The sequence below is a fragment of the Setaria viridis genome, chromosome 3 (assembly GCF_005286985.2).
Source record: "Setaria viridis chromosome 3, Setaria_viridis_v4.0, whole genome shotgun sequence".
Classification (NCBI taxonomy): Eukaryota; Viridiplantae; Streptophyta; class Magnoliopsida; order Poales; family Poaceae; genus Setaria; species Setaria viridis.
The window spans coordinates 18,004,472-18,032,004 of record NC_048265.2 but is presented as its reverse complement, the minus strand read 5'-3'; the positions used below and the strand labels follow the sequence as shown (position 1 = coordinate 18,032,004).

The 27,533-nt window shown below is 47.5% G+C and overlaps 5 protein-coding genes and 2 pseudogenes across 6 annotated transcripts; 4 read left to right on the top strand and 3 right to left on the bottom strand.

The window, feature by feature from the left end:
* Positions 1–859: 859 nt before the first annotated feature.
* LOC117849101 (uncharacterized) lies at positions 860–1,691 on the top strand. Its single transcript, XM_034730696.1, has 3 exons — positions 860–958; positions 1,041–1,246; positions 1,349–1,691. Exons 1-3 carry the CDS (start codon positions 860–862, stop codon positions 1,689–1,691), a joined length of 648 nt encoding a protein of 215 aa, XP_034586587.1.
* Positions 1,692–6,002: 4,311 nt separating this feature from the next.
* Positions 6,003–7,230, top strand: LOC117850764 (uncharacterized). The gene is made up of 3 exons (XM_034732628.2): positions 6,003–6,205; positions 6,310–6,509; positions 6,608–7,230. The coding sequence occupies exons 1-3, from the start codon at positions 6,110–6,112 to the stop codon at positions 6,906–6,908; spliced, it is 597 nt and encodes a 198-aa protein (XP_034588519.1). The 5' UTR covers positions 6,003–6,109; the 3' UTR covers positions 6,909–7,230.
* A 2,626-nt stretch (positions 7,231–9,856) lies between these two features.
* Positions 9,857–11,304, top strand: LOC117850713 (uncharacterized). Of its 2 annotated transcripts, XM_034732572.2 has the most exons (3): positions 9,857–10,195; positions 10,288–10,496; positions 10,589–11,304. In XM_034732572.2, exons 2-3 carry the CDS (start codon positions 10,390–10,392, stop codon positions 11,016–11,018), a joined length of 537 nt encoding a protein of 178 aa, XP_034588463.1. In that variant the 5' UTR covers positions 9,857–10,195; positions 10,288–10,389; the 3' UTR covers positions 11,019–11,304. The 2 variants fall into 2 exon arrangements, with proteins under 2 accessions (XP_034588463.1, XP_034588462.1); XM_034732571.2 differs by having other exon boundaries at positions 9,857–10,496.
* A 3,218-nt stretch (positions 11,305–14,522) lies between these two features.
* On the bottom strand, positions 14,523–15,311 carry LOC117850020 (uncharacterized). Its single transcript, XM_034731794.2, has one exon. The coding sequence runs from the start codon at positions 15,015–15,017 to the stop codon at positions 14,697–14,699; it is 321 nt and encodes a 106-aa protein (XP_034587685.1). The 5' UTR covers positions 15,018–15,311; the 3' UTR covers positions 14,523–14,696.
* Positions 15,312–16,704: 1,393 nt separating this feature from the next.
* On the bottom strand, positions 16,705–17,831 carry LOC117849100 (putative cyclin-dependent kinase F-2). The gene has a single exon (XM_034730695.2). The coding sequence runs from the start codon at positions 17,829–17,831 to the stop codon at positions 16,752–16,754; it is 1,080 nt and encodes a 359-aa protein (XP_034586586.1). The 3' UTR covers positions 16,705–16,751.
* A 1,963-nt stretch (positions 17,832–19,794) lies between these two features.
* LOC117849099 (SKP1-like protein 1) lies at positions 19,795–20,336 on the bottom strand (annotated as a pseudogene).
* A 4,523-nt stretch (positions 20,337–24,859) lies between these two features.
* LOC117851020 (uncharacterized) lies at positions 24,860–27,305 on the top strand (annotated as a pseudogene).
* Positions 27,306–27,533: the final 228 nt, after the last annotated feature.

Genomic DNA, 27,533 nt, shown 5'->3' with positions numbered 1-27,533 from the left:
CCGCCGCCGCCGACGTACGAAATTAATCGTCGGGTAGGATAGGCCATCCTTGTACTTGGCAAATGCATATGCCAGGCCTAAGCGACTTGACATCAAAGCCAAAGTCTAGCTGCAGTGCTGCGCTCATCATCTGCGTCTGATTGTGATTGATGAGCAATTCGGGAGGGAGCACCGTACCATGCGCCTTCTAGTCCTCTACCTTTTTTTCTCTTTAGAAAAGAGAATATAGCCTTTATTCTGGCTTCTGATATGCCTCTATGGGCATTTGGTTTGAAGAATCACTCCATTTTAGATGAGGTGTTGCATCATGAGTCCATTTCCCAAATTCGGTGGAATGATCCCATTTCTCATACTAGTACTAATTATTAGCTTGTGAGGAATGAAGTGACAGTGGATCAACTCATTCCATTCCACGAACCAAAGAAAGTAAGGAGTGAGAAGACGATAAACTATCTCATTCCTCGGACCAAACATCCTATACATACCTATTGTCCATGCTGAACAGAGGCAACAAACACTCTGAAACATCTGCAAATTATTGCCGGTGCTATTCACCCATTAAACAGGTCATGGTCAACCAGACGTCGTCTGTTTGTCATCAATGGCGATTTCATACTAACAGGCCTGGCGTCACTTCTCTTCAGATCACTCTCATGAGTTTGTCGCGACACAACCTGCAGGCGGCACTTTCAAGCTTCATCGTCCTTCAAGCACCACATTGGTTATATAAATACGAGCATAATTCATTATTGATCACAGCCAGTACAGATCAAGCCGTTTCATCGTCTCATATACCAGTACTCCACAACAACCGATCTAGAGACGACAGAAGCGCACAGTCCACAGGATGGCAGGATCAATGGAGGCTGGCGTGACGGTCCTCCTAACCGTCATGGTGGGGCTGTTTGGGCTGACGAGCGCCGTGCTGGGGTTCATAGCCGAGGCCCAAAGTCTCACCGTAATGATATGATCAAATTGCTAATTTGCATATGAATGATACAATCGCCAAGGCGTTGATGGATTGATTAATGTTCTTGCAGCCGAGTGACATCCACGTGTCGGGCAGTGAGTGCGTGTACCCGGCCAACCCCGCTCACGCGCTGGGGGTATGCGCGATCCTCCTGCTGGCGGTGGCCCAGATCACCGCGTCGGCGGCCGGCGGCTGCTGCGGCTGCTGCAGGCCAGGTGGCGGTGCGTCCAAGTCCACCAGGCGAGTCGTGGGCGTCATCGTCGCTATGCTCTCATGGTGAGCACTAGCCCGATGCACTTGCACCGGCCGGCTTCGTCGTTCTCAACTCCATGTCCATCTTCTCAAATCGATGATGAGACGTGGTGTGTATGTGTGCAGGATAATGGCCATGATCGCTGTGTTGTACTATTGGAAAGGCGTGGAGTGGAACGCGCCGGGGACGCACCCCGCCGCCATCGCCGGCGGCAACGAGGAGTGCGTCTACTTCAAGGACGGTGGCTTCACCAGGGCGGCGATCCTGAGCCTCGTCGCCACCTCGCTCGCAATCAAGTCCTTCTTCCTGCTCCGTGCTCCAGCTTCTACGCCTGAGGCGCTAGAAGGTGCCGACGAGCCCAAGGCCGACGGCCAGCATCCACCGGAAGCCGGGGTCGCGGTCGGTCTGCCACAGTGGCCGGCTCCGGGGAACGGGCATGCGCCATACTCGCACCCTGCACAGGGCTAATTTTGGTCAAGCGCCGAACACGCAGTTGGATGAAATGCTTGCAAAGGGAGTGCTTGTTTGGTCTGTTTTTTTTTCTTTTTGGATGAAATGCTTGCTTTTGGTCTGTTCACATTTTTCTATTTTAATTGTGTAATAAGTAGCAATAAATAAGGTTCAGTTGTGTAAAGACTTTGGATATACATCACATTATTCATTTCAAATTTGAAGCATCGCTTACCGATTGAATAGTTTAAAATTCAGATATTAGGAATCCAAGAATACTAGAGCACTTGTACAAACGCTTGTTTGAATGTCATGGTTTTAGAAAACTAGTGGTATTAAGAAACACCAAAATAAGGCCACCTAGTGAGTTTTACTAGGACCTCTTTTTTGGAGTTTTACAAATTCCATAAATACTATATGGATTTGTTTGGATGTGTTAATTTTAGAGAAACAAGAGTAAAGATTTTTTATGCACATGGCACTCCACCTCACCGGGTAAAAATGATGCATTTTTTCAAGCAAAATACGTGTGTACATCGCAACATGTAACAGTGTAACTTCTATTGCATGCAAGTCCACCAGTCCAACTCATGTTACACAGTTACAGAGATTGTTTACATAATAAGATTTGTAAACTTCTTTACCTGCGTACATTACTTTGTTCTTATAACTAGCAGATGGTACCGTATATCCTGTCTTAAGTAAACGCTGGCACGTGGATGTCATCCATTTGCATATGAAGTTGTCTTTGTAAAGGTTAATAAGTATATGCTTCTTGGTTCATCAACATATACAATAGAAGCACACAATTAAGTGCATAACATCGAGGTGCTCAGGTAAATAATTTAACATCGCAAGGCAGCGATTCACACTATGTACAGAACAAAGTCACATGTTTATTTGGAAGTAATAAGGCATAGTTTTAGAAATGTATAGGTCGTCTTATCAAATTACACACTTGCTTGATCAAGACGTGACGGTGATAACAATCCAAATTGTAGCTCTACTCATCATTTATTAAAGATGAAATAGCAAAACCCTCCTACAAATCACTTTAAGTTGCAAATACCTCATCTACAAGAAAATAATTGTATCTATATATTACCTCACGAGTCTAATCTCATTACCCCGAAACATGACAAGATCAACACACACTTCCTTGCTTGTGCTTACCGACCTCCTACGCCAGTACCTAGCGAACATGGCCTCATTATGCCATAGTTTAAGATTTTGATGATTGAGTGATAACATAATAGTTGGAATTAATGAACTGTTTAGATTACATCTTAAAAAAAAATTTAGGTCCCAAGGAAGCAAACCAAATCAAAGCTATGAAAAAAACCAAGGAATTGTGCACTGACCCAATGCAACAACGCAATTGGTGGGGCAGCGAATTAATCGGTGACCAAGGCGCAGAAGAAAATTGGGACCATCCGATGATCTGATGGGTGCCAGACTGAGGCATCGGACTATCCGATGGCCACAATGGCAGGTATATGAGGGGAGGCACACCGGATGATCCGACAGGCTGTCTTTTGAAGGCGTCGGATGAATCGCTGGAGCCAAGGCAAGAAGACACCAAGCATCGAATGATTCGATGGGTTGTGTCGGTGACTGTTGGAGCAACCATATTTACTTCGTGAAGTTCCAGAGAGGTTTTGGGCTGAAAACCATCAGCACCAGATTATCCGATGCACCATCGGACAGAGCACTGGATGAATCGATGGGGCAGCGGATGAGTCGATGGAATACGTTGGTGAGGAATCTGGGTGCGGGGAGACCAATGGCTAGTTGCACCGGATGTTCTGATGCTTCTACAATGTAACCATCGAAACATCCGATGGTATATTTTAACTAGCTATTAGAGCAACGGCTCTTTGAGGCCTTAGGTTAGTTATACCCCCTCCACTTGCCCATTTGAAGTTGTTGGAGTGTGCATGAGTCCATTGGAGTGCAAGACACATCAAGAACACATCCAAGCCACCAAAAATGCATAAGTGATTAATCAAAAGCTTAGCACATTGCTTAGAGAGTGATTAGTACTAGTATAGGTCTAGAGAGTGAGTGCAAGGTGCTGCTATCTTATGATTGGTTGAAAGAGTGAACCACCATTGTAAGCTAGGTGTGCCGACATCTTGGAGCCTTGGTGGCTTGTCGGTAAGTCTTCGAGCCTCCGGCTTGGTGTGGAGCGACGTCGACGATCGTGTGCGGGGGATGAGGAGACCCCTTCCTTAGTGGAGAAGCTCCGTAGTGGAGACGGCATCAAGGTGATTGGAAGAGAAGGAGTAGTGAGCCTTGCCTTGGTGGCAAGCTTCTCATCCGGCTTGGCACGAGCCTTTGTGGCGAGTCCAAGGCCTTGATCGGGAGAGACTTGGTGACCGGGAGCATATCCTTGGTGTAGCTCCAACGTGGACTAGGGGTGGTATTTGCCTACCGGTACCATGGGATAAAATCGTTGTGCCGAGTTTGCATCCTTCCTAACCCAATCGGCCAATCCTTTACGTTTCCGCATTTCATACATGCAACTTGTGTACCTTTATCTTGCTAGGATTGGCTATAGGTTGCAAAACTCTTCGTGGGTGAGAAGTTTCACCAGATAACCATAGTTGCACATCTAGATAGCATGACCTCATTTATATTTTGAAGCAAATAGTGGAAGTTATCGGCTAAAGATTTTAAGATTGCCTAATTTATCCCCTCCTCCTCTTAAGCTAAGAGCACCGACTCCTAATTTATCCCCTCCTCCTCTTAAGCTAAGAGCACCGACTCCTTACACAGCATTGCAACTTGCGAGTGAGCTGAGCTCTCTTCAAGGCTGCAAGTGTCTATATACGCATAGAGACAGAAGAGCCACGGATCTCTTTTCCCTGCCGGAAGCACAGAGGGAGAGAAGAAGTCCACTGAGAAAGGGATAAGACGGTGGTCATCGTGTGCGCAGTGGTCGGGTCTTTAGGAGTGTTGAGTGTCATATTGGGTTTCTCGGCTGAGGGGACAAAGCACACTGTGCTGAGTGCCCGGTGACGACTGACGAATCGTTTTGATGGACGCATTGTACATCACAGTGTAGTTCTTCAGTTCACGCAGAATTCAGGGGAAACTTCAGCATGCAAGGTTACATAACGTCAAGCCGTCAACAAGCGAGACGTGACTATCACGACGGCGGAGGGACAACCCACAGCTTTACTGACTTGGCGACCATTATTGGCTAGTTCATGGAGTCAAGGCATCTGTCGCCGGCTAGCTAATCAGGTTCTGGTTCAGGAAATTGCGCCCAATCAATCAGAACTGACCGGTAGACAGACAGGTCATCCTTAAATCTGACAAACTAAGGGCATGTGTTCTGGCAGTATTGCCTTCCGGGTTGACTTGGGACCCCAACAGCTATGCACAGGCTATAGCCCAAGCCATAATCATCAGCTTTTTCTCCGTTAAATTGCTGGGATGAAATCCCCTTTGATTCCCTTTGATCAAGCAAAGCACGTCGTGCATGCTACCTATGCCTCTGGCGGACATGCACATGAAACACCAGGGAGGCCGAACTTTTCTTTTCTTTCCAGACATTGCCTATTGATCTCTCTTCAAACATATTCATATTCTGCTTGTTCAGCTGCAAAAATAAGCGGCTACAGCTCCTACAGCCGCTTATTCTTCTCTCACAAAATTTGTAGCTACAGTACTTACTACAGTACTTTGTGTATAGTGCTTTTTGAGACAAGAATAAGCGGTTGCCGCAGCCGTAGCCGCTTATTCTTGCAGCCCAGGTTGAACTGTTCAGATTTGTCTGGAACGGTACTCTCAAAACATCAAACTTTAATTTTCTTTTATAAATATATGTGAGAATGGATATTATCAGCAAATTTTGTGTTCTACCGACTCTCAATTTCCAAAAACATATTTCTTTTCCATCCCAGACAACAGTATAAAAGCAAGTTGTTTCCACCTGCCTTGTTGTTGCCATTACTGTTATCTTAGCTAGTATTTATTTTGAATCAGTCACCATCCATATGTTGGCTTAATTAGTTACTAATATCACCCATGTAATCAGAGATTCAGATCATCATAATTGATATATCATCAATGTCAACTCAAGTTGGTATAGTTAACCACCATGCCGGGTAAACTACGTTATCATCTGGTATTGCGGGTTGGCATTAGTAAGAGTCTAAGAGATACCATTATCTGTAGCACTAGCAGGTACCTCCTGAATCTTTTTGCCACACAAATCAATCATTTGAAGAATTACATCAACGAGTCCTGATTAGTATTCTCTGTCGTGACATATAACTTGGCATTCTCAACGTTCTCTATATAAACACGAGCATAGTTGATCACAACTTGTACAGCCAAGCAGACTCACGTTTCCATATCTCGCACCTGCAGAAAGACACAGAACGAGACACGCTGCAAGGCATTTGAAAGATCATCAAGTCGGATTCATGGATACTAGCGTGATTGCCCTGTCCGTCGTGGTGCTACTGTTCGCGGTTGCGAGCGCCGTCCTGGGGTTCATCGCGGAGACCACAAAGCTCAATGTAAGCAAGCTAGCTACGGCATATCCTTTCATTTCCGTTCTACTCTTGACTACTGCAAACCTGTAGCTAAGACGACAATGGATCGACGAATAATGTTGTTGCAGCCGGATGAAATCAAGTACTCTGGCGGCGTGTGCGTCTACCCGGCCAAGCCAGCATACGCGCTGGGGATATGCGCGGCGGCCCTGCTGGCGGCGGCCCAGATCATCGCGTCGGTGGCCGGCGTCTCCGGCTGCTTCAAGCCGCAGGGCGGCGCTCCCGGTCCCAAGCGGAAGAAGGCCGTCAGCTCCGCCGTCCTCTCATGGTGAATACTATTTCCAGCCGCCGACGCGGCGACGTGCCATGGATAGGAGCCCTGCCTGTTAATAATCGCTGACACCATCGTCCCCACATGTGCTGCAGGATATTAGCGGTGGTGGCGGTGGCATCCTACGCGCAAGGCGTGGTGTGGAACGCGGCCACGACGCGCGACGCCGTCACGGACGGGTGGTTCATCAAGTGCCACTACCTCAAGGGCGCCGTCTTCAGGAGGGCGGCGTTGCTGGGCCTCGCCGCCGCCGTGCTCGGGATCTGCGCGTACGCCATTCTTCGCGAGCGACCTGCTGGGGACGAACCCAAGCCCGACGGACAGCAGCCGGCGGTCGGGGAAGTGCAGAACACGCGAACTCCTCCTCCACAGGTTCAAGCACATCCGCAAGTATAGCGTAGGCGTGACCTGATGACAAGACACGAGGGCTCGATCTGCTCGATCGTGCTGAGTCCGATTCGGAGCCGTGGTTCTGCCTCTTTGTGTGTGGGCAAATGTACGTGCCAATGTCTGTGCGCGCGCGCGCGTGCGACGTTGAATCTTTGAATGATCTGTGCCATGTGTGTGGGGGTGGCGCGGTTTTTTTCGTAATTCGTTACTCCTGCCGTCTTTCTTAAACATAAGCATTGTGTAAAGATTTAGCTGGTTTTCCATTCTTAAACATAAGTATTGTGTAAGACCTATGGAATTTCCGTTCTATGAATGAGAATGGGGTGAACCTCGTATCGAAAAAAAGTGTAAAGATTTAGCTGGTTCTTGGTTTCCGATCATGAACTGATCAACCACTACTGGAAACTTTTTTTCCCTTTGTGTTTTAAATTTTCCTGTAGGTTTTTTTGAAAACCCATAGGGAAATTCACATTTCCTTGTCAGTTTTGAAAAATGCACGGGGAAATAGCATAGAACACACGGGAAACTATGCATTTCCTTGTGTGTTAGCTAAAACACAAAAAAAATCATATAACGCACATGAAAATTAGACATTTCCCTGTGAGTTAGGTAAAACATATAGGAAAATTCACAAAACATACAAGGAAATTATGAGTTCCCTTGTCAATTTATGGTTTCAGAAATTTAATAGTACCAAAGTTTTTTTTAAAAAATGTAAAATTTGGTTGATGACAAAAATACATTCTTATAACATCCCTTAAAAAGTTTTATCAAGAAAATCAAACTTAGATAACGGTTGCTTCTTTTGGTGTTTAGTTCATAGCACATGTGTATAGCTTTGTATTTCCTTGTCGGTGAAAAATCAGTTTCCAGTAGTGAACTCCCACTACTACATGGTCATTTGATCGATCAGTCCGTGCATGAACGATGGACGCTAGTACGCCACAAACACAATCGTGTAGCAGCCCGAGATGCTGAAACGCGCGGAGCAGTTCAGTAAATTGCACGGTTGAGGAACTTTTACTTATGTACTATCATGTTTTTCAAGAGAATGTGCTTTTATCTGATATTGTAATAACCAATGGTTGCAGGGTTCTAATAATGAATGCCTATGTTCATGTTCAGTAAAAATTAGAAATAGAAAAAAAAAGGTGACATCCGACACGTGCCGCCTATCGTGAGGTGTGCAGGTGGACCGAGATGTTGGGCCATTAGCATATTTTGTTCCATGGATCGTCGCAAGTTTTCTTACTTCTCCTATACTTGGATGAAATTCTCTCTTTCATACAATTGATGAGGGTGAGTTCGATTCCGCCGATAGGTTTATCCACCGCTAGGCTTCGAGTGATGATCGGTTGAGGCGATACCGGAGCATGGCGGGACACTACCAGCCATGACCAATGAAGGACAGCCAAGTGGGCAGCATCAGCAACAAGTGAGACAATGACATAGCATAATGCAGAGAGAACAAAATTGTTATGATGCCACTTTCTCAAGAAGAAAATGGTGAATAATGCTTGATAGGTTGTGGATAGCTGGAGAGAGTCCAATGAAAGAGAGCCATGGACTGGAGAAGAGAATACACATTAGGATACTATCACCATTTTCAGAAAGGGAACGCAAAAGATATGGTAGCACTTTGATTGAGCTGTACCCCTCCTCAGTTGGACCGGACACGGAATTCAGCTGAAGGTCCAAGTTATACATCATGGACCACACCATCCCATAGGGTTGAAGATGTGGCCCAGTAGAGTGGCCCTCCTAGCAGAAACCGCGGGCACTGGAAAGGGATTCGACCCGACCTAAGGTTTGGGAGGTGATTTCTCCACCACCACATCACTTTAGAACTTGTGTCAGCAACGAAATATAGATGAATTTGAACCGTTTTGGACCGGTGGTCCAACCGGTCAGACCAATGAACCATCAAACCGAGGACTTTAGCGGTTCAATCACAGGGCGGTCTATCCCTAATAAGTAATAGCTATGCTTCCTAGTGCATTCTGCTGTTGACAAAGGAAGTCAAACGAGACTCTCACCTGCGAGATAATGCCAACAATGCAAACATGATTAGCACGAAGACGAACGAGGTGCTGGTACATCCTGTACCTGGCTGACTTCATGATTATCTGGAGACATCCGCCGGCTAATCAGGCTTCAAGGATACTTGGTATCCAACAAATCATTAGACAGTTCATCCTTAAATTTGGCAAATGCACGCCACTACCTTGCGAGTTGACTTCAATCCAGAGTTGGGATGACCACTCGGCACGCGGCAGCAAGCCACATTCTAGCTGAACTCACTCTCCGCATCTTTTGTTGCTCAGATAAATCCCCTGATTACGCATTCCACGAGCACGTCGTCCACGCCATCCGTATCCATTGCCCAGCATGAGCAAGAAAAGGTAGCCGCTCCTTTATCAGAAGCGAGATTACCGGTCTGTCTCCTTAATAAAGAGTCGAGGAATAGGAGGAGAATCCACTGGTAGTCTTAGCAAGGAGCTCCCCGAACACAACAGTTATGCATGCACCTAGGAATGGATGTTCTTGTGGAGCCTGTCGAAAATCCTCTGCCTACGATATTCCAGTTAACATAGCATTAGTGTAATCCCATTACTATTTTTTGTGGAAAGATCCATCCCGTTACTGAGTAGCCAGTTGTCAGCTGTCACCAATGTCAACTCTCCGGTTAGTATGCGAAACCACCATCGCGCCTTGCCGTTGAACTCGAGTACATTATGTTATCAGCAGGACGGCTTGGCTTGGGTGAGTTGATCATTTCGGCAATACTATACGCTGCGTATGTTTCGTTAAGAATGAGGAGCGCCGCCTATGTTTGTCGAACATGACTTGCTACGGAACGTACATATGTCGCAACCATCGTTCTTCACCTCACCTGGGAGATGCTGACCACGCACCGCGTTGACTACTGGGCTATAAGATATCATTTCCTCCATCGTTTTTCTTTCCTCCACTTTGGTCGTGGAAGCAATGATGATACAAGAGCTAATGCTAATGGACAGAGCGAACCAACCTTCCGTACCTGATTAATCAACATCCATCGCTGTCACGTAGCCAAACACCCAAACGCACTCTCCGGCCACCTTCTCTACATATAAACATGAGCACGTACATTTGGTCGCCACCAGCCGTCTCATCGATATCCCTGAGAGAGGGGGCGAAGCGCATAGGATCGAATCGATGGATGTGGGCGTGATCGTCCTGACCCTCGTGGTGGGATCGTTTGGGTGGCGAGCGCCGTGCTGGGGTTCATCGCCGAGCGCACAAAGCTTACGGTAAGCAGCACAGCAACAATCCCAACTCCACTCTTAGTCGATCTGTGTTTCAAACGGCACTTGCGATGAGATGGATGGCTGTGTTCTTGCAGTCGGATGACATCGGCATCGACGTATACTCCGAAGAGTGTGACTACCCGGCCAATCGGGCTTACCTGCTGTCTATAATCGCGATCCCGCTGCTGGCGGTGGCCATGATCATCGCCTCCCTGGCCGGCGGATGCTGCGGCTGCTGCAGGCCGCGGCACGGAGCCTCCGAGTCCAAGCGGATCATCGGCATCATCGCCGCCGTCCTCTCATGGTGAGTAACGCCATCTGTAGATTGTAGTGACATCTGACAAGGCACAACCGGCGAAGGCTGAACCAGAGCTGTGGTATATAATTTGTGCGCAGGATCGCGGCGCTGCTCGCGGGGGCGTTCTACGCGAACGGCGCGGTGTGGAACTTCCCCATCACAAGGTATGGCATCACGTGGTGCAGGCTCCTCAGGCACGGCTACTTCAGGCTGCCGGCCCTGCTGAGCCTCGCCGCCACGGCGCTCGCGATCCTGTCGTACATCATGCTCCGCGCGCGGGCGCCGGATGCCAGACCGTCGACGGCGCCGGCAGCAGGGGCCTCCGAACCCAAGCCGCAAACACCGCCGGTTGGGGAAGCGGTCATGGTTCCACCGGAGCCTCAGTGGCCCTCTTCTCACGGGCACAGGCAAGCGCAACAGCCGCTTCCGGAGCACCGTGTGGGAGGGCCCAGTTGGACGCCGTACCGACAGGTCGCTAGTCCCCCTCGGCGTCAAGCACAGCCAGCAGTAGAAATGATGATGGCTTAAAACTTAAAAGAGACACGACATCCCTACTCGTGTTGAAGGCTTTGAAGCGGATGTGAGTGCAAGGTTCCTGAATGTATTCCAAGTTGCAACGCCTGTGTGTTATGTGCCAGTACGTGTGTGTGATTCTTTGGATGTCCTTCTACCATGTTATGTCCAATCGGGAATGTAAGCGTGCAGCTTGCTGATCAGATCTGTTTTCAAACGTACAAATTTCAATGGGGGGAAGGCCCAATCAGCACCCGAATTTAGAGTGTTGATTCATCTAATGTGACGACCTATTTTCCCACTCCTTTTAACATTACCGTCGTTTTCTTCACATGTCACGTCTTATTTTAAATAACTATACCCACCGTATCAGTTAATATTGCCAATAACAACTCTGGCGATCACCCCGCATGCACATCCTCTACTATACCCACTCAATCTTATTTATAGGCTTCTTAGTTAGGCTCTCACCCTTTCCACCCCATCATTGTTTCCGATGGCTTCCGGCTATTGAATCCGACGCCACAATGACTTAGTGAAACATGAAGCCTCCCTCCCCTCCCCCCAACACACACACACACAACCCAACTGGTGGTTCTCCGCCTCCCATGGATGGTACCTCAACCGCCACCTCACCGCCCCCACTCCAATATCGACCACCCCACCTGAGCCTACTCTTGCATCCCTTTTAAGCCCAAGTACTTAAGTGAGAATACAAACTCCTAAACTATAGTCTTGATTCCTTCCTCTTCGAGCAATCACATTTGCCTTTCTTCTTGATGCCCATGAAGTGAAAGTGTCAATCTGGTGCGCAAATGTCATTCTCAAGTTGCCTAAATAAAAGTGTTTAACTTGATGGCAACTTGAGAATTTGCTGCAGGCATCTGTCTTCTATATGTCCTTGCATTGGTTGTTGGGTTTACCTTGGTTCATTGAACCAATTGGATAGTTGAACACCTTTATTTGGGTTTACCTATGGATGACCTCGAATTGGTTTGCTTTGGAATCTTGTTTTCTACTCCCTTTTGCGATCTAGATGTCAATGGATGTCCTTAGATGCTGGCCTGCTTTGGAGTGGTTGATATGTTGTTTTTCTTGTCTACGTGCTTGCTGTAGCTCGGTCGCAATCTTTATTATATGTTGTTTGATTTATCTTCTCCTTTACCTAAGTGAGCGTGCATTGTGATTTAATTATTGAAAAAATTGGTTCTACGACATCGAAGGAATACCGTTTTAGAAGTATACCATCGAACCGACCTGGTACACTTAAGGGGGTGTTTGGATACCACCTGCTAAAGTTTAGCACCTGTCACATCGGATATTTGAATACTAATTAGGAGTATTAAACATAAGCTAATTATAAAACTAATTGCACAGATGAAGTCTAATTCGAGAGACGAATCTATTAAGCCTAATTAGTCCATGATTTGACAATGTGGTGCTACAGTAACTATTTGCTAATGATGGATTAATTAGGCTTAATAGGTTCATCTTGCGACTTAGCATAGGGGTTCTGCAATTAGTTTTATAATTAGCTCATATTTAGTCCTCCTAATTAGCATCCAAATATCCATGTGACACTGCTAAAGTTTAGCACCTAGTATCCAAACACCACCTACTAGCGCAGAAAGATTACCCCGTTTAGAAATTTACCATTCTGTCACGTTTTCCGTCCAGGCTTTCTCGTTTCCGTCGTCTACCGTCTTATTCGCGAGTCAGGGGCGTCTGAGCATCCGTTCCACTTTCCTTTTCCTTCTTTCCCTTCTTATCCCAAACCATAAGCTCAATTCAGTGCAAATCTGTGACAATTAGATGATTTGGACGAGGTGGAAATTGATCTCGTCCACGGCGGCAAGCTCCGCCTACACTGACTGATGATGCTTCAACCGGCGACCTGCCCATTGGAACCCTCGATTTGATGCATTGTTGTTCCGTTTGGCCACTGGGATGCTTTGATTTGGTGCACTGTGGTTCAGTTTTGTTGCTGAGTTTCGATTTGGTGGATTTATAGATCAATTTCGGTGGCCCGCGGTTTGATTGGGCTATTTGTGCTCGCTTTTGGTGAACGGCAACTATGAAAGCAATCAGCACCCGGGTGAGGGGCGGCGTTTCGGCCTGTGCACTCATTGTTGCTCAGATGGCGTCACTTGCCTGCTGCTGCCTGCTGCTCATCACGCGCGTAATTGCTCCCGGCAGCTTTGCCAAGAAACGTGAGGAGTTGCGAAGCTTTTGGAGGAGAGACGCGTGCAGCTTGGAACAGAGCAGCAGGACGAAGATGCAGCAACGGAGAAGATGACTGCATTGACGGAATATTTGTAGTTCCCTTTCTCCTGATTGCCAACATCCCGTGATAGGGTTGACCACTTGATCTTGTAATACCTCTTCGAAGAACTGAATGTTTAGGTGGGTCCTTAGCGCTTCTCCAGTGGCCGGTGCACGGACCTACGTGGCATGCTCAAAGCGACTCATCATGAGGAGTTCGATTCATCACAGGGAAGATTCAATTTATATTTTTTAATCGACTCATAGATGTCAGGGCATTAGGAAGAGTTGTGCCAATTTTTTATCCTTTTCGTGGGGCCTATATAGCTTACTCAACCATTTTGCTTGCGTGGCTCTCTCTCCTCGACGAATCGGATCACTACTAGGATGCTCTTAGCTCTCCAAAAGAAACTATAGTCTTGGCAGGAGGACTTTCAAGCCCAAGTACTTGTGTGAGGACCCAAACTCTCCAAGTATAACTTTGGCCGGCCTTCCCAGAGATGGAGTAGAGAGGGTGGCCAGGAGAAACAAGAAAATTTAGGTGCGCACGAGGTAAGAAACAGTTGGTTTGATTTTAGCTTTTTAAATAAAAAAGAGTATAGTTCTTTATAGATTTTTTTTTAGAATTCACAAGTCCCAAACAATTGCTATAGAGATGCTCATTTCTTAATTTGATCTCAAATGGAAGTCTTTTCATCTCGCTTGTGTCTACTGCTTAGCACGTTTTGAGAAACGGATTGGTACTACAATGCGGCCTTAAGTACATTTTATTTTGGACCGAGAATGCACGAACGACGGATCGAATGCCACAAACAAAGTTGCAGCTTAGATTTCTAAAATATTTATAGATTAGGTGGGAGGTAGGACAACAAGAATCGGAATCACGAGAAACTACTTAGGTGGTGATTCTGATTCATAGTAAAAAAAAAGCAGAAACACTATAAACGTTTTTAGCAGGATGTGATCGTTCTCCGTGATCGTTCGGCAGCGTTTCTAGTGATTCAAAAAAGAATCGGAACCGATTCAACCAGCCAAACGGGCCTAATACACGATGTGAAAGCACCAAGCGGCTTCGCGGTAGTCAATATACGGATAAATTTCTTTATTGCCATTGCAATTTCCTTAGGTCCCTTGTTTTGTCAGTTTTGTCACTGTTGGTAGCACAAGTAGTTACGAATTTGTTGCAAACGGCAAACAAAGGATTGCTCTATTTTTTCCGAGCCACCAAAGGGTTCCTCTATCAATATAATAATGTGCTAAACTACAAACATGATGGGATGTTTTCCTTTATTTCGTTGGCAAACTTGTGATTTATTACATGCATACTTTCCACACAAACAAAATGATCAGTACAAACACATGGCGAGTTGCAACTTGCAAGCGTCAGTCACCTCCACCTCTGCTCTCCAGGCGCCCGCGGGCGGAAACGTTTCAGAGCGCAGAGCCGCAGAAGGGGCAGAACCGGAACTGCGGGTCGACGGCGCGGCTGCACGCGCCGCACCGGGCCTCCCGGGGCAGCAGCGACGGGCCCGGCTCGGCGCCGAGGGAACCCGGCGCGAGGAGGCCGCACTCGCGGCAGAGGTAGGCGGGGTCCTTCCCGGGCCACCGCCAGACGGGGACGAAGAAGAGCTTGAGCACCTTCTCCGTCTCCACCAGGTCCGCCGTGCCGCCGCACCGCAGGCACCGCCCCGCCGCCTCCTTGAGCGCCCGCCCGGCGCCCTGCTCCACGCCGCCCACGAAGAAGAAGAACATCCTGCCGGATCCCGCTTCCTATCGTCCACTCTTGATCGATCTCGCTTCGATTAGCTGGTTCGGTTCGAGGTGGTTGGGGATTTTGAAGGGGTTTGGGGCTCTAGGCGGATTGTCTCTCGGGAGAGTGGGGGGAGGAGAGGAATTTTCTCGAGAGCTCGGATTTGGGGATGGATCACGAATTCACTAGAGTTCGAGACGCTTCACACTTGTGTTGGGAGACAAGCTGGTGGATTGGTGGTGGCCTGGTGGGTGCTCGGCTTGAGTTGGAGCTTGCGGGCCGTAGGCCGGAATGTCAAGCCCAATATACGTCTAAGCTCTTTTTTCGAATGGCCGAGCGGAAAGGCCCAAATCGTCTGTGGTCTTTTTTCAAAGGCCCGAATCTAGCTTCCTCATTCTCCGCAAGTGTTTCTAGAACATTCCTATAATATAAGGGCTAGGAAAGTGTTTTTGGGAAATGTGAGGAGTCTATTTTCAAATAAATAAAGTGGTATTTCGACACGGAGGTTGGTATTGTTCAGGTGGGACCCACGCACATTCAAGTGGGTCCCTCCCCCCACACACACATTCTCTTAATCTCTGATGGCAAAACCTGCATGCAACCATAACCCATCTGTTCTTTAATCTCTCATGGCTACTGTAACTGCAAATCTGCTGTGTGTTTCACACGTACTCATCGCTCTCCCCCATGCATTCACACTACTTTTTTGAGCTCTCGAGCATTTCCCTGTTCTCAAAAGCATTGCTAAGCATTGTCTTGAGCAATGTAGGAGCTCATACAAATGAGCGATATATGCACAAATACATCATCTCATATTTCAATGTGCACTTGTTGGATTCTCTTCCTCACGAACAAGGACGCAAGCCGCACGGTAGTAATAACTAGCTGTAGATGGAGCTTATGCACCTTGTCGTCTTGCAATTGCGTGCTGCTGCTTTATTTGCTTTGCTAACCGGCCACTGCGCCACTCGACAGGTGGACGTTTGCGAGTACTCCTTCAATTCACATAAGATTGCTTTATCACGGTGCATTTACTTATTGAATGCAATTATTTTAGTTTTACAAAATTGTCCAATACAAATGGATATCATGGGAGGCATAATTTAAATTGCGTAGATGTTGATTAGCATGAAATTGCCCCCCCCCTCGCCCCCCCCCCCCCCCCCGTTTTAGCTCACGCTTTGCAGTTTAGGACCCACAGTACTATTGAGTGGCTCTATTCATGATCGTTTATTAAAAAAAATTATTGATGGCAATTTTTTCTATTATTTGCAGTTACATTGTATGAAAAATATAGAATATATTTAATTTTTTTCTATGTACGAAAGCTAATTCATTGGTTGGATGCTTTGTTTCAAGATTTTTTCTATTGTTCTATTGGGTCTCACACGACTTCATGGGGGCTACTCTCTATTCTCTAATTACTAATTAAGATTGTTCATTTTGACTGAAGCGTCTTTGTTCCCAAATGAGCTGAGTCCACATACACAGGATGATCAGTTTATGTCATCCAATTTTGAGACAAAAATTGAGAGATTATAGCTCTTCTGCATGGGATGCTTACAGCAAGTTAAATGCAAATAAGGACGAAAAGGCCTAGCATAATTTCGAAACAGCATAGATGGATTCGACAAGACAATTTATATCATAATACTCACACAATATTACAGAAGCCATTACATGCTCTGTTCCGAATAACAGAGTACAGAATTACAGGTGATCAAAGAAGTATAAAGTCACACGCACTGCAGCTTTCGTCTCTTCGCACAAGCCGCAGGAGCCATGAGCGGCTTCTTCTTCCCGGGCAACGCCGATGCCACCTCATCTTTCCTTGGAAGCTCCAACGCGTCGACCTTGGCAAACCACATGTGCTTGAGCGCGGCGTCCGCCGTGAGCCTCTTGCCGGGGTTGCAGGTGAGAAGGTCGTTCAGGACCTCGAATTCTTCCTTGGACAGCGTCGCCTCAGGAAAGAGCTCGCGCAGACGATTCTCCCGATGCTCCGCTTCCCGCTCCGGCGAAACTTTGGCGGCGAACGGCGTGGAACAGAACTCCGGCCATGTCTCATCGTCCGGCACGCCGAGCACGTCGAAGATGGCGCGGAGCTGCCCGTCCTCGTCGCCGCCCTGGAACGGGGGCCTCCCGTTGTTGATGATCTCCGCCATGACGCATCCCAGGGACCAGGCGTCGACGCGCGCGTCGTAGTCGGGCATCTCCAGCATCATCTCGGGTGCCTTGTAGGAGAGCGTGCCGGCCTGCTCGTACGGCGGCGCGTCGGACATGGACATGGCCAGCCCGAAGTCGCAGATCTTGACGGCCCTGCGGTCGCCGGCGACGAGGATGTTCTCCGGCTTGATGTCGCGGTGGACGACGCGGGCGTCATGCATCGCCTTGGCGGCCGTCAGCAGCTGCCACATGACGGCGCGCACCGTGGGCTCCGGGAGCGGCGGGAGGCCGCGGCGGCGCCGGTGGTGGAGGTAGTCATGGAGGCTCGGCCCGTCGACGCACTCCGTTACGAGGCAGATGCGCGACGTGGCCGGGTCGCGTGCGAGGCCGTGGAAGCCGACGATGAAGGGGTGGTCTCCGCACGCCTCGTGGAGACTCGCCTCGCGCATCGGGTCTTCAGCCGCGTCGGCGGCGGCCGTGGTGAGGCGCTTGATGGCGACGGTCTGGCCCGTGACGCGATGGCGCGCCTTGACGACGCCGCCGAAGTTGCCCTCGCCGAGGCGGGACACCTCCTCGTAGTGCTCGGTGCTGCCCACGGAGACGCGCCGCCTCTTGCGGCTCGCTCCTGCGGCGGCGGGGGCGGGGCGCTCCATGTCTCGACGGGATCGTTCAGAGGAGGAAGATGAGAGACGGCTCAGGCATTGCGTTGCCCGGCCATTTATGCACGTAGGGATCAGAGGCGTCTGAGGTCGGAGTGTCGGATTGCTGCTGGCGACACAGATCATCGAGCTTCGTTTGCCCTAAGCGCGTGTCGGACCGTAACGAACTCGGCTCCGACTCTTCTTCGGTTGCCATGGCTTGAAGAAACGCGGGAAGACAATAGAACCGGTGGTAAATCATCGGATGGACACGGAGCCTGTTCAGACAGAGTCGGAAGTCGGAACACATAACGGAAACAAACTAGGGAGCGCTCTATGCGACTTTTTCCCCTTTGAGATGTCTTGCTATTCGATTCTTTGCATGATATAATTCAGAAATGTTGTAGCAGACGATTTTTAATCGCAAGGGAAACTGAAGCAGTCTAGAAAACTGAAGCAGTCTAAAAAAATTCATGAAGCAAGTCAATTGGTACTCGGCTCTTCTGGAACGCAAACATCTGAAGTTAGAATGATGCAACATTTAGCGTCTCCGTGCTTCTGAAATTTGCAGGAGCGAGCGCCAGAAATCTTTAGAGCACAATTTGAGTTCAGTGAGCACCCGTCTGCAAAGTTTCTGCTCCATGTTTACGTTTTGACCTAAGCATCGGCGATTCGGCATTCATGTCTCTCGAGATTATCAGAGTCCTCGCTTGCTAGCACCAGCAGCCACCACAAACATTCAGAGATGTATTCGGAACTAAAAAATTCAATTTAGGAATGGATTCGAGAACCAATTATGCACTGATAAACTCCTAATGCCAAGGAGCCGGGAGAGGAAAACGGAGCTTCCAAATCGTGCATTATGCCTTTTTGAACATTATAACATTAAGAAGCGACTGTAACTAGTATTAATCCCTTATTATTAAACCTTGGACATTAAGCAGCGACTGTAACTATTTTAAAGAAGCAAATCTGACGGGACTCAATAATCTAACTATTAATCCACAGCGGCCGGCAGCGGCCTCTAATTCTTGAAGGCCCAGTCATTCTCCTTGCGGACCTCCGCCTCCTCCTCTGGCGTGAAGTCGTTATTGTAGAGCTCCGACTTCTCCTAAAACCGTTCCAGCTCTGGCTCCTCTAGTGGAGCGGTTTCTCTGGTGTAGATGGAGCCGTTTTAGAAAGTATTTGGCAAAACAGCTTCTCTTGTATTTTGGAATGGATGTAGGAGGTCAAATGTCCTATATACCCTTGGATATATATTTTTTAATAGATGAATTGAATATTTAATATTAGTTTATAGTTTAAGTCCATTTGAATTAAAAAATAAATGGAGAGGGTCTCCTCTCTCCTTTTTTTTCTTTTTTTTCCTTCACCTTTTCTTTTTTCTTTATTTTCCTTCTCCTTTTCTTTTTTCTTCATGTTCTCCATCTGCCTTATCTCATTTTCCCATCTCCTCTCTTCCGCCGCCCTTCTCCCTACCGCGCGCGCCCCGCCACATAGCTCCCCGTCACTGCCCAGCCCTCAGGTCCCCCAGCGCCGCGCCACCTCGGCTCACCGCCATCCCCGTTGCCATGCTGCCTTTGGTCGCTGCCCGGCCACCTGTTGCCCAGCTCCCTGTCGTCGTGCCATCTAGCTCCCCGTCACCGCGCCGCCTCGAGTCGCCGCTGCCGCGCCACGGAACCACCTCCTGGAAGCACGCCGGCGGCAGCAGCACGGGGGGGTGGGTCGGGCCCAAGCTCCTTCGCCCGCGAGGCAAGGCGACGCGAGAAGAGAGGGGCGCGTGCAACAGATGGAGGCGGTGGCAATTTTGCTGTAAAATTGGCCAACTCGAGGGGCACTTTGGTAACACCAAGGGTGGCGTGCGGGATGGAGCCGACGGAGCTAAAAAAACTAGCTCCGCCTCGCGCGTGCAAAACGGCTCCGGCTCCGGCCGGCTCCTCCCGAGGAGCCCTTTCATTTTTCTCCCTTTGGCTCGGCTTCACCAAAGCTCTACCAGAGGAGCCCTAAATATCTGCCTGACCTCCTCCGGCGACTTGTCCTTGATCGTATTGGCGACCTTCTGACACGTGATGTCCAGCAGACCCTTGATATCGAGGTAGTTGGCGGCAAGAATAAGGTCGAACAGCGTGGCCTGGTCGACGTCGACGAACGCCTCGTCGAAGCTCTTCAGATGGTCCTTTGGCACAGTGGTGGTGGCGGCGGCGTCCAGAGACGAGGAGGTTCCGGTGGCCTCAGCGCTGCTCGCGGGGCGTGCTTGTTGCAGTACTCGAGGACCATGGCGAGGATCTTGCCGGTGATGTTGGGGAGCGGGACGCCACCATCGGTGCAGCCGTGTCCTCGATCATGTGGTGGATGGTCTGCAACAGGGTCGCCGCCGCTTCCGCCACCTCGAAACGCTCGTTGTCCGAGCTCATGAGCGTGATCATGGCCGCCGGGCCTTCTCGTCGCCTGACCCCGCCGATGCCATCATGCTGCTACGGTGCTACACGTACGTGTACCAGTACCACGCCGAGTTGCTCCTCGTTCGCTTCTCCGCCTTGTCGGAAGCGCTCTCTCGCAACTCGCAAGATTGATTTGGAGCGATTGGTGATTGCCTGATTGGCGAAGAAGTACACGGCGGCGCCCACCGCGGCGAGGACGACGAGCACGGCCAGGGCGGCGGCGGCGCCCGCCGCGACGGGAAACGGCATGCCGAGGAGGGCGTTCCTGTCGCCACCCACGAGCTCCGACGAGCTCGTTTTTGTAGTCAGCTTGAGCGGAGAGGGCCGGGAAGGGGTGCTCACCTTGGTGTGTTAATGGCGGCCGGCGAAAACAGGGCAAGGTCGGAGGCGGCGTTATGGCTGATGGCATTGGGCAAGGAGTGCCTGGGGTTGTTTGGGAGGGTGTCACGGCACGGTGTGCAGAAGAAATCGGCCGGAGACGGCTCAATGGCGACGGAATCGACGGCGAGCTCAAGCGGGCGGCACTGAGCGGAGAGAAGAACAGAGAGCGGATGACGATGGTGCTGCGATATATATATATATATATATATATATATATATATATATATATATATATATATATATATATATATGAAGCTTCGTCTCTATCCTTCACGACTGCCTCTGCCTGCTTGCTACTCTGGCTTCGCCGCTCCATGGCGCATGGCGGCTTGCAGAGAATTACCGCGGCGGCCCGACGGCGAGCAGCGGCGCTGCTGTAGTTTTACTGCTGTATGTTTTGGCTTCGGTACACAGAAACATTCCTTCTTTCTTAAGCAAAATTCGTCCAAACCAAACACAATCTCTTCAAGCACCAATAAACAAAAGTGTAGATGTAACATAGGTCTACAAATGATAGATGGGAACATTGTTCAAAGGATCCATGGTTTGAAATATTAAGAGCTCTGAAAGATCGTTCATGAACTGACACTTCGAGTTTCAGTTTATCTGACATGAACTGACACTTCGAGTTTCAGTTTCAGACGAACTGTGATTCTGCCTGTCTCAAAATAGCTTAAAGGTCAAACTTTGAGCTTCAAATAAAATACGCAAACATCATATTCTGTGAACGACACCTAGTTCAAAGTTCTCTGTACACATTATACTCAAATTCTCAATAAAACATTTTTGGTTTCATGCGAATTTCCTTTCAAAAATAGTTATTTACATGCGAATTAATGAACATATTATTTTGTTACCAGCAATTTGCATATAAGCAAACCCTCAGGCTTTTAGGGGCATTACAGATATTTCTTACGCGATCTACAGTTCCACAATTACTCTAACTAAACAGCCTTCTACTTTTCCCACAGCTACTTTTTCACAGCCGACAGTTTACAGTAACTTATTTTTAAACCACAACCTAACCAGACGTACCTTAAATGATCACCGAGTCGGAACTGCACCCAGGAGAGAGTAGGAGACCGAGCCCATGCCGTAGCCCGTGAGGTCTCTCCGGCCTTTAGCAATGCGGGCTGTTTCTTTGCGGGGTTCGAGCGCACGGGCCGTCATGTTTATGATCAAGATCAACATTCAGCCCGTTTATCTTATGCAACAAACCAGATAATCGCGCGCTTTGCGTGTCAGGCACCTCCAACAGTAAAGTTATTCTATTTATAGACTACCTGGCAACTACTTCCTCTGTTCCAAATTATAAATCATTCCAGTTAAAGTATCTCAAATTTAACCAAATTTATACAATAAAGTACTAACATTCATGATACCAAATAAATACTATTAGTTTCTTCATTAAATATATTTTCATAGTATATCTATTCGGTGCTATAGACCTTTGTGATCCTCTCTATAATTTTAGTCAAACATAAAATGGTTTGACTCTCCAAGAAAATTGGAATGACTTATAATTTGGAACGGAGGAAGTACTAGTTAGCTTTCCTCTCTCTTTTTTTATATTTTCGAATAAATTGGTGACATTGTTACCTTAGAGTTAGCTAGCTGACTTGATATTTTTTGAGGTGTTGTTAAGATTTCATATTTCCATCTAATCTCCATTGCCAACTTAATTGGAAGGACCAAAGGAAAAATAAAGAAACGAGAGTCATGGAGGCATGAGGCCATCGTGATTGTGCTTGAGAAGAAAGCGTCAGGATGCAGAAATTGTCGCGAGGAGGAACGAAATTAGACGAACTAAGCGTTTTTACGGATGCTCACATTTTTATTTCTAAATTTATTTTAGGATTTAACTAACGCTATTCTTTCAGTAGTAAGTGACATACCTGTCAACAACGAGGCGTTAGTTGTGACTTCGTCAATCTTTAGATCTGCCAGCTCAGTCTCTCGCAGGTGGTCACAGGAGTAGAGTTATGTGTATGTATTTATAAAGATGAGTACGTGTGTACATGTAAAAAAAATAAACTAGAAGCTCGCGATGGAAAGGACATCGATGGACAATTAAATTGGTTTGGTTGAGTGTTGTTTTGCAGGTTTAGTGACTAAGAGGGTGTTTGGATACGAGGTGCTAAACTTTAGGAGTGTCACATCGGATGTTCGGATGCTAATTAGAAGGACTAGACATGAGCTAATTATAAAATTTATTGCAGAACTCCTATACTAATTCGCAAGACGAATCTATTGAGCCTAATTAATCTATGATTAGCACATGTTTACTGTAGCAGCACGTTGTCAAATCATGAACTAATTAGGCTTAATAGATTCGTCTCGCAAATTAGACTCCATCTGTGCAATGGGTTTTGTAAATAGTCTATGTTTAATACTCCTAATTAGTATCCAAACATCTGATGTGACGGGTACTAAATTTTAGGAGGTGTATCCAAACACCCGCTAAAGATCTGTTTGGAACTTTTCCCTGTTACTGTATTGCCTAGCTAGGTAAGATAATGGGCGTGGTGTTAGATTTTGGTTGCCTGGTAACATCACCTCGGAACCTGTGCTGTCCAGATTTTCCTAGCTATTACTAGCTCGAGTGAGCCAGAAATGCTCTTTCTAGGTGGGCAAGAATAAGGCCCTATTTGTTTCCACCCTTCTAAATTTTTAGATCCTAAAAAGTGACTAAAAGGGATTAAAGAGCCAAACACTATGACTAAAAGTGACTAAAAACTTTTAGGAGGCTTTAATTTCTTTAGGAGCTCCACCCCTCGTAAAACCTCCTAAAGCCCATCCTGGACCCCATTGCTCCTCATTTATTGCCCCCTCTCTCTCTCCCACCCTCCCTCCCACCCAGCCTCTTGCCGCCATTCCGCCCGCCGCCGGCGTCCCTCCCCGCCCGGCCCCCGCCGGCGGCGTTCTTCCCGCCGCCTGCCGCCGCCGCACGGCAACCCCACCCCCGCCGCCCCCGCTCCCTTGCGCCGCCGCACGGGCCGGTCGGGCGTTCCCCCGCCGGATCCGGGCGAGGGAGGACCGGGAGGGGGACGGTGGTGCTGGGGAAGAAAAGGAGGGGAGGGGTGCGGCAGCCGGGAGAAGGAGAGAGGGGAGGGGCGCCGGCGGGAGGAGGGGAGGGGGCGGCGCTAGTGGGAGGAGGGCAGCGCCGGCGGGAGGAGGGTGCCGGCCAGCGCCGCCACCGGCGGGGGCAGCGAGAGGGAGAGGTGACGGCAGGAGGAGGGTGCGTGTGTGCAGGGAAACGGGAGGAGGGGAGATGCACGCAAAGAAGGAGCAGGGGCATGAGGAGGGTAGTATGGTCATTTTGCCATATTATTTATTGCTTTTTGTAAGTTTTAGGAGGTGGAACCAAACATGCTTTAGACCATGGACTAAAAACTAACTAAAATTTTTTAGAAGCTAAAATTTTAGGAGGTGAGAAATAAACAGGGCCTAACCTTTGCCAAGCAAGGCTAGGCTAGGCAGGCTAGAGAACCAAGCAAACCATAAATACCAGTATCATTAATCATTGATTTGGGGTTTAAACTTTTAGATGTCATTTGAACGTGTCTTTACGCGCCTACTGCTCAAGCGCAAATCCAGACTAGTAAAAGTATAAAATTATGCATGTGCCCTCTTTATTCTGTGAATAAAGGAGTATTTTAGAAGTTTGTGTAAAAATGGTCGGCAAAATCCGTTGACGGCTGGTTTGGTTGGAGGTAATCGGTGAAAGGGAAAGGAAGTTTAGAGGAAAGAGATTAAAATTCTATTGTTTGTTTGGTGGGCAGGTGAGTTTTAATGGGATGGGGAATGGGAGTTTAGGGAGGCAACTCCCACCAACCACTTCCCGGGAAGAGGTGGGAATTGAGTGAGAATTTATTTTAAGTGGAAGATGAATGCATCTACACCGTTTACTATGACTTAAAATATAATTTCTCATATCTAAACCCTCACACCAAACAAAAGATATCTAGTTTCGCTTAAACCCCCGCCCCTTAATTTCCTAAAAAAACAAACAAGAAAATAGGATTAAAAATCATATTGCAAGTGAATTCCATCTACCAACTCCCGTCACTAATTTCTACGCCCTTGCCAAATGCACGTTGAGGTTTCCGTCTCCCCACACTGCCAATTTGCCACCTCGTACGTATCGCGTCGCTCCCCTGCCCCGCTTCAAAACTGTACCCGCTTCCGCTCTCCTCTCCTCCCCCCTCCCCCTCCCCACCGATGGAACCCGCAACCATGGCAAGATCCCCGTGCTCCGCCATCTCCCAGGCCTCCCTACCATCCGCTCCGCTCGTCCCCGGCCGCCTCGCCATCCGACCCCGCCGCGGGCTGGCCCTGTCGAACCCCGCCGCCGCCAGGCGGCTTGTCGCTAGGTGCGCCGCCGGAGACAAGGCTGAGGCGGAGACGCCTATCGAGAAAAGTCGGTGCCTATACTTCTGCTATTCCTTGTCATTTTAACATGTATTTATGGGTTCGGTATTGCTGATTGGAATATGTTTGTATCGTAATATTGAATTTACTAATGCGTGTTCTCTACCGGGGTGATCTGTTCCGTTCCAGGGTTTCCTCCCTTCCCCACTGTCATGGACATCAACCAGATCCGCGATATCCTGCCACATAGGTGAGCTATTGTAGGTACTGCGTGTCCATTTGTTCCTAGATTTTATATTTGTGAGTTACTTTGTGCATAGATTTTTTTAAGCAGATGTTGAAATTTGCCCAATGTTGTTGCATCCCTAACTGTTATTCCAGCAGTTCACTGGCTGAAGATACATTAACGTGAAAGGAATCTATGCAATGTTGTTGCCAAATGTTGTTTCATAGTGAGAATTTCATGATCTTGTTGGTAGCAATCCATTTGCTGACTTTTATATAGTAAATGTGCTGTTAGATTGTTGGCCTAAGAATGGGTGGTTTTGTTTGTTCCTTGTATATCGATTTGATTTCAGTTCCTCTCTAATTCTACAACTATGAAGCCAACAAATTCTCTCCGTTCTTGGACCCTCATGTAACTTGCTATACTGGGGCTCCTTTTTATTCAATTGAGTTGCTAGCTATCTAAATGAAAAGTAGCTGGAAGAAACTTAAATAAATAAATATAAAAGATTCACCATGGTCATAGGAAGACATGATCTTTGCCAATGATAGTTATATGGTTGAGAGACAAGTGGTATGCTTTCTGGCCTGTCCTCATGGGCTAATGAGCTATTCGCCAATGTTCTAAAGAAAAGCCTCCAGAGCAGCGCATGTGCACGGTGAAGTGTTCAAGCTAACCTAGCGGCTGTCCGTACTGAGGCTTCTTTAGTTTCTTATTAACACTGAATGTTGTTAACTGTATAGTGAGCACTAAAAGGTAGGGCAGCATGCTAACCACTATTTAGTACATTGTGGTTAGCTATGTTAGTAAGGTTTATGAAAAACCTCCTTCATTTGTAGATTTCCTATCCATGCTTCATAGGTGATACTCAACTTCCATGTAAGCTTTGTGTGTGAAGTGCTTCATTTTTTTTTTCATGTGCATGCTAGGTTCCCATTCCTTCTGGTTGATAGAGTGATTGATTACAAACCAGGAGAATATGCTGTTGCAATCAAGAATGTGACAATAAATGATAACTTCTTCCTAGACCATTTTCCGGAATGACCCATAATGCCTGGTGTTCTCATGGTTGAGGTATATAATGTTCTCTTTATTATCATGTCCACATTTTTTGCTTCATGAGATGCAGGTGCTTCGTCATTCTTGACATATTTAATTTCATGTTGTATCATAATACTTTTCCTCGAACAATACCTGTTGGAGTCTTGTTGCCACTCTTTATGGTTTAGTTCAGGACTGATCTACTTCAGTCGATGTTTCTAATTGTACGGCAAATTAATTAATACTAGATAATTGGTGCTGGATGTTACCGCACTTGGTGGCTACCTTCCAGCATACTTCATGGCTCTGTAAAATCGAAGTTTCTGTGCACCAAAGCAATTTATGTTTGCTTTAACAGTGCTACAGATTCTTAAAAACACAGACACAGGGTTTCAGATTGTTGCAACTGAACTAGTTATATGGGATTGCTTATTTTCCTTTTGACTTGTCTGAATACTTATATTAACAAACTGACCAGACAATCTTCTGAGATCTTCTCACAAGTCTTTAAGGAATTGGTAGAAGTTCACATATTTTGTTTTAACATATGGGATATATGCTGGTAACTGTGGTAATGCTTTTGCTTGATGCATTTTCTAATGACACTGGCATAAAATGCCCAATATTTGATATACAGTTTTCTATAATGTTGTCCATCCATTCTGCTTTGCATTTTTGCTCAAGACATTACTTCAGTGACTTATTATCTGACTGACATCTAGCAGGCAGTTTTCTAATTTGCTTGAATGAGAAACGTGTTTTAACCTTGAATTGCAGGCAATGGCCGAGGTTGGAGGTATAGTTATGTTGCAGCCTGAAGTAGGTGGATCTCGAGAGAACTTCTTTTTCGCAGGGATTGATAAAGTGAGGTTCCGGAAGCCTGTAATCGCAGGAGACACCTTGGTCATGCGAATGACTCTGATCAAGCTGCAAAAGAGGTTTGGAATCACAAAGATGGAAGGAAAAGCTTATGTCGGGGCCGACCTAGTATGCGAAGGCGAATTCTTGATGGCTAGTGGATCAGAGTAAAGGCAAGAGACACATTAATACATATTACTTTGCTCTTTGCTGTGATGAAATCAACTTTGGGGCCTGAGTTTTCAGCCTGTTATAGCATGTGGTGTCTTTGCCTTTCCAGTAGTCTTGAATGAGTGATGAGTGTTGGACATGGACTACATGTATAACAGGTTCGTAGGTTTACAAGTACTGTGATATGGGTTATGAGGTGTGCCCCCTGTCTAAACTAGTACATTAGTT

Coding starts and splice junctions, on each gene's coding strand:
- LOC117850764 (XM_034732628.2), top strand. CDS start 6,110: ATGGATACTAGCGTGATTGCCCTGTCCGTCGTGGTGCTACTGTTCGCG. Junction 6,206..6,309: donor CGGAGACCACAAAGCTCAAT/GTAAGCAAGCTA, acceptor ATGTTGTTGCAG/CCGGATGAAATCAAGTACTC. Junction 6,510..6,607: donor AGCTCCGCCGTCCTCTCATG/GTGAATACTATT, acceptor CATGTGCTGCAG/GATATTAGCGGTGGTGGCGG.
- LOC117849100 (XM_034730695.2), bottom strand. CDS start 17,831: ATGGAGCGCCCCGCCCCCGCCGCCGCAGGAGCGAGCCGCAAGAGGCGG.
- LOC117850713 (XM_034732571.2), top strand. CDS start 10,261: ATGAGATGGATGGCTGTGTTCTTGCAGTCGGATGACATCGGCATCGAC. Junction 10,497..10,588: donor ATCGCCGCCGTCCTCTCATG/GTGAGTAACGCC, acceptor ATTTGTGCGCAG/GATCGCGGCGCTGCTCGCGG.
- LOC117849101 (XM_034730696.1), top strand. CDS start 860: ATGGAGGCTGGCGTGACGGTCCTCCTAACCGTCATGGTGGGGCTGTTT. Junction 959..1,040: donor CCGAGGCCCAAAGTCTCACC/GTAATGATATGA, acceptor ATGTTCTTGCAG/CCGAGTGACATCCACGTGTC. Junction 1,247..1,348: donor ATCGTCGCTATGCTCTCATG/GTGAGCACTAGC, acceptor GTATGTGTGCAG/GATAATGGCCATGATCGCTG.
- LOC117850020 (XM_034731794.2), bottom strand. CDS start 15,017: ATGTTCTTCTTCTTCGTGGGCGGCGTGGAGCAGGGCGCCGGGCGGGCG.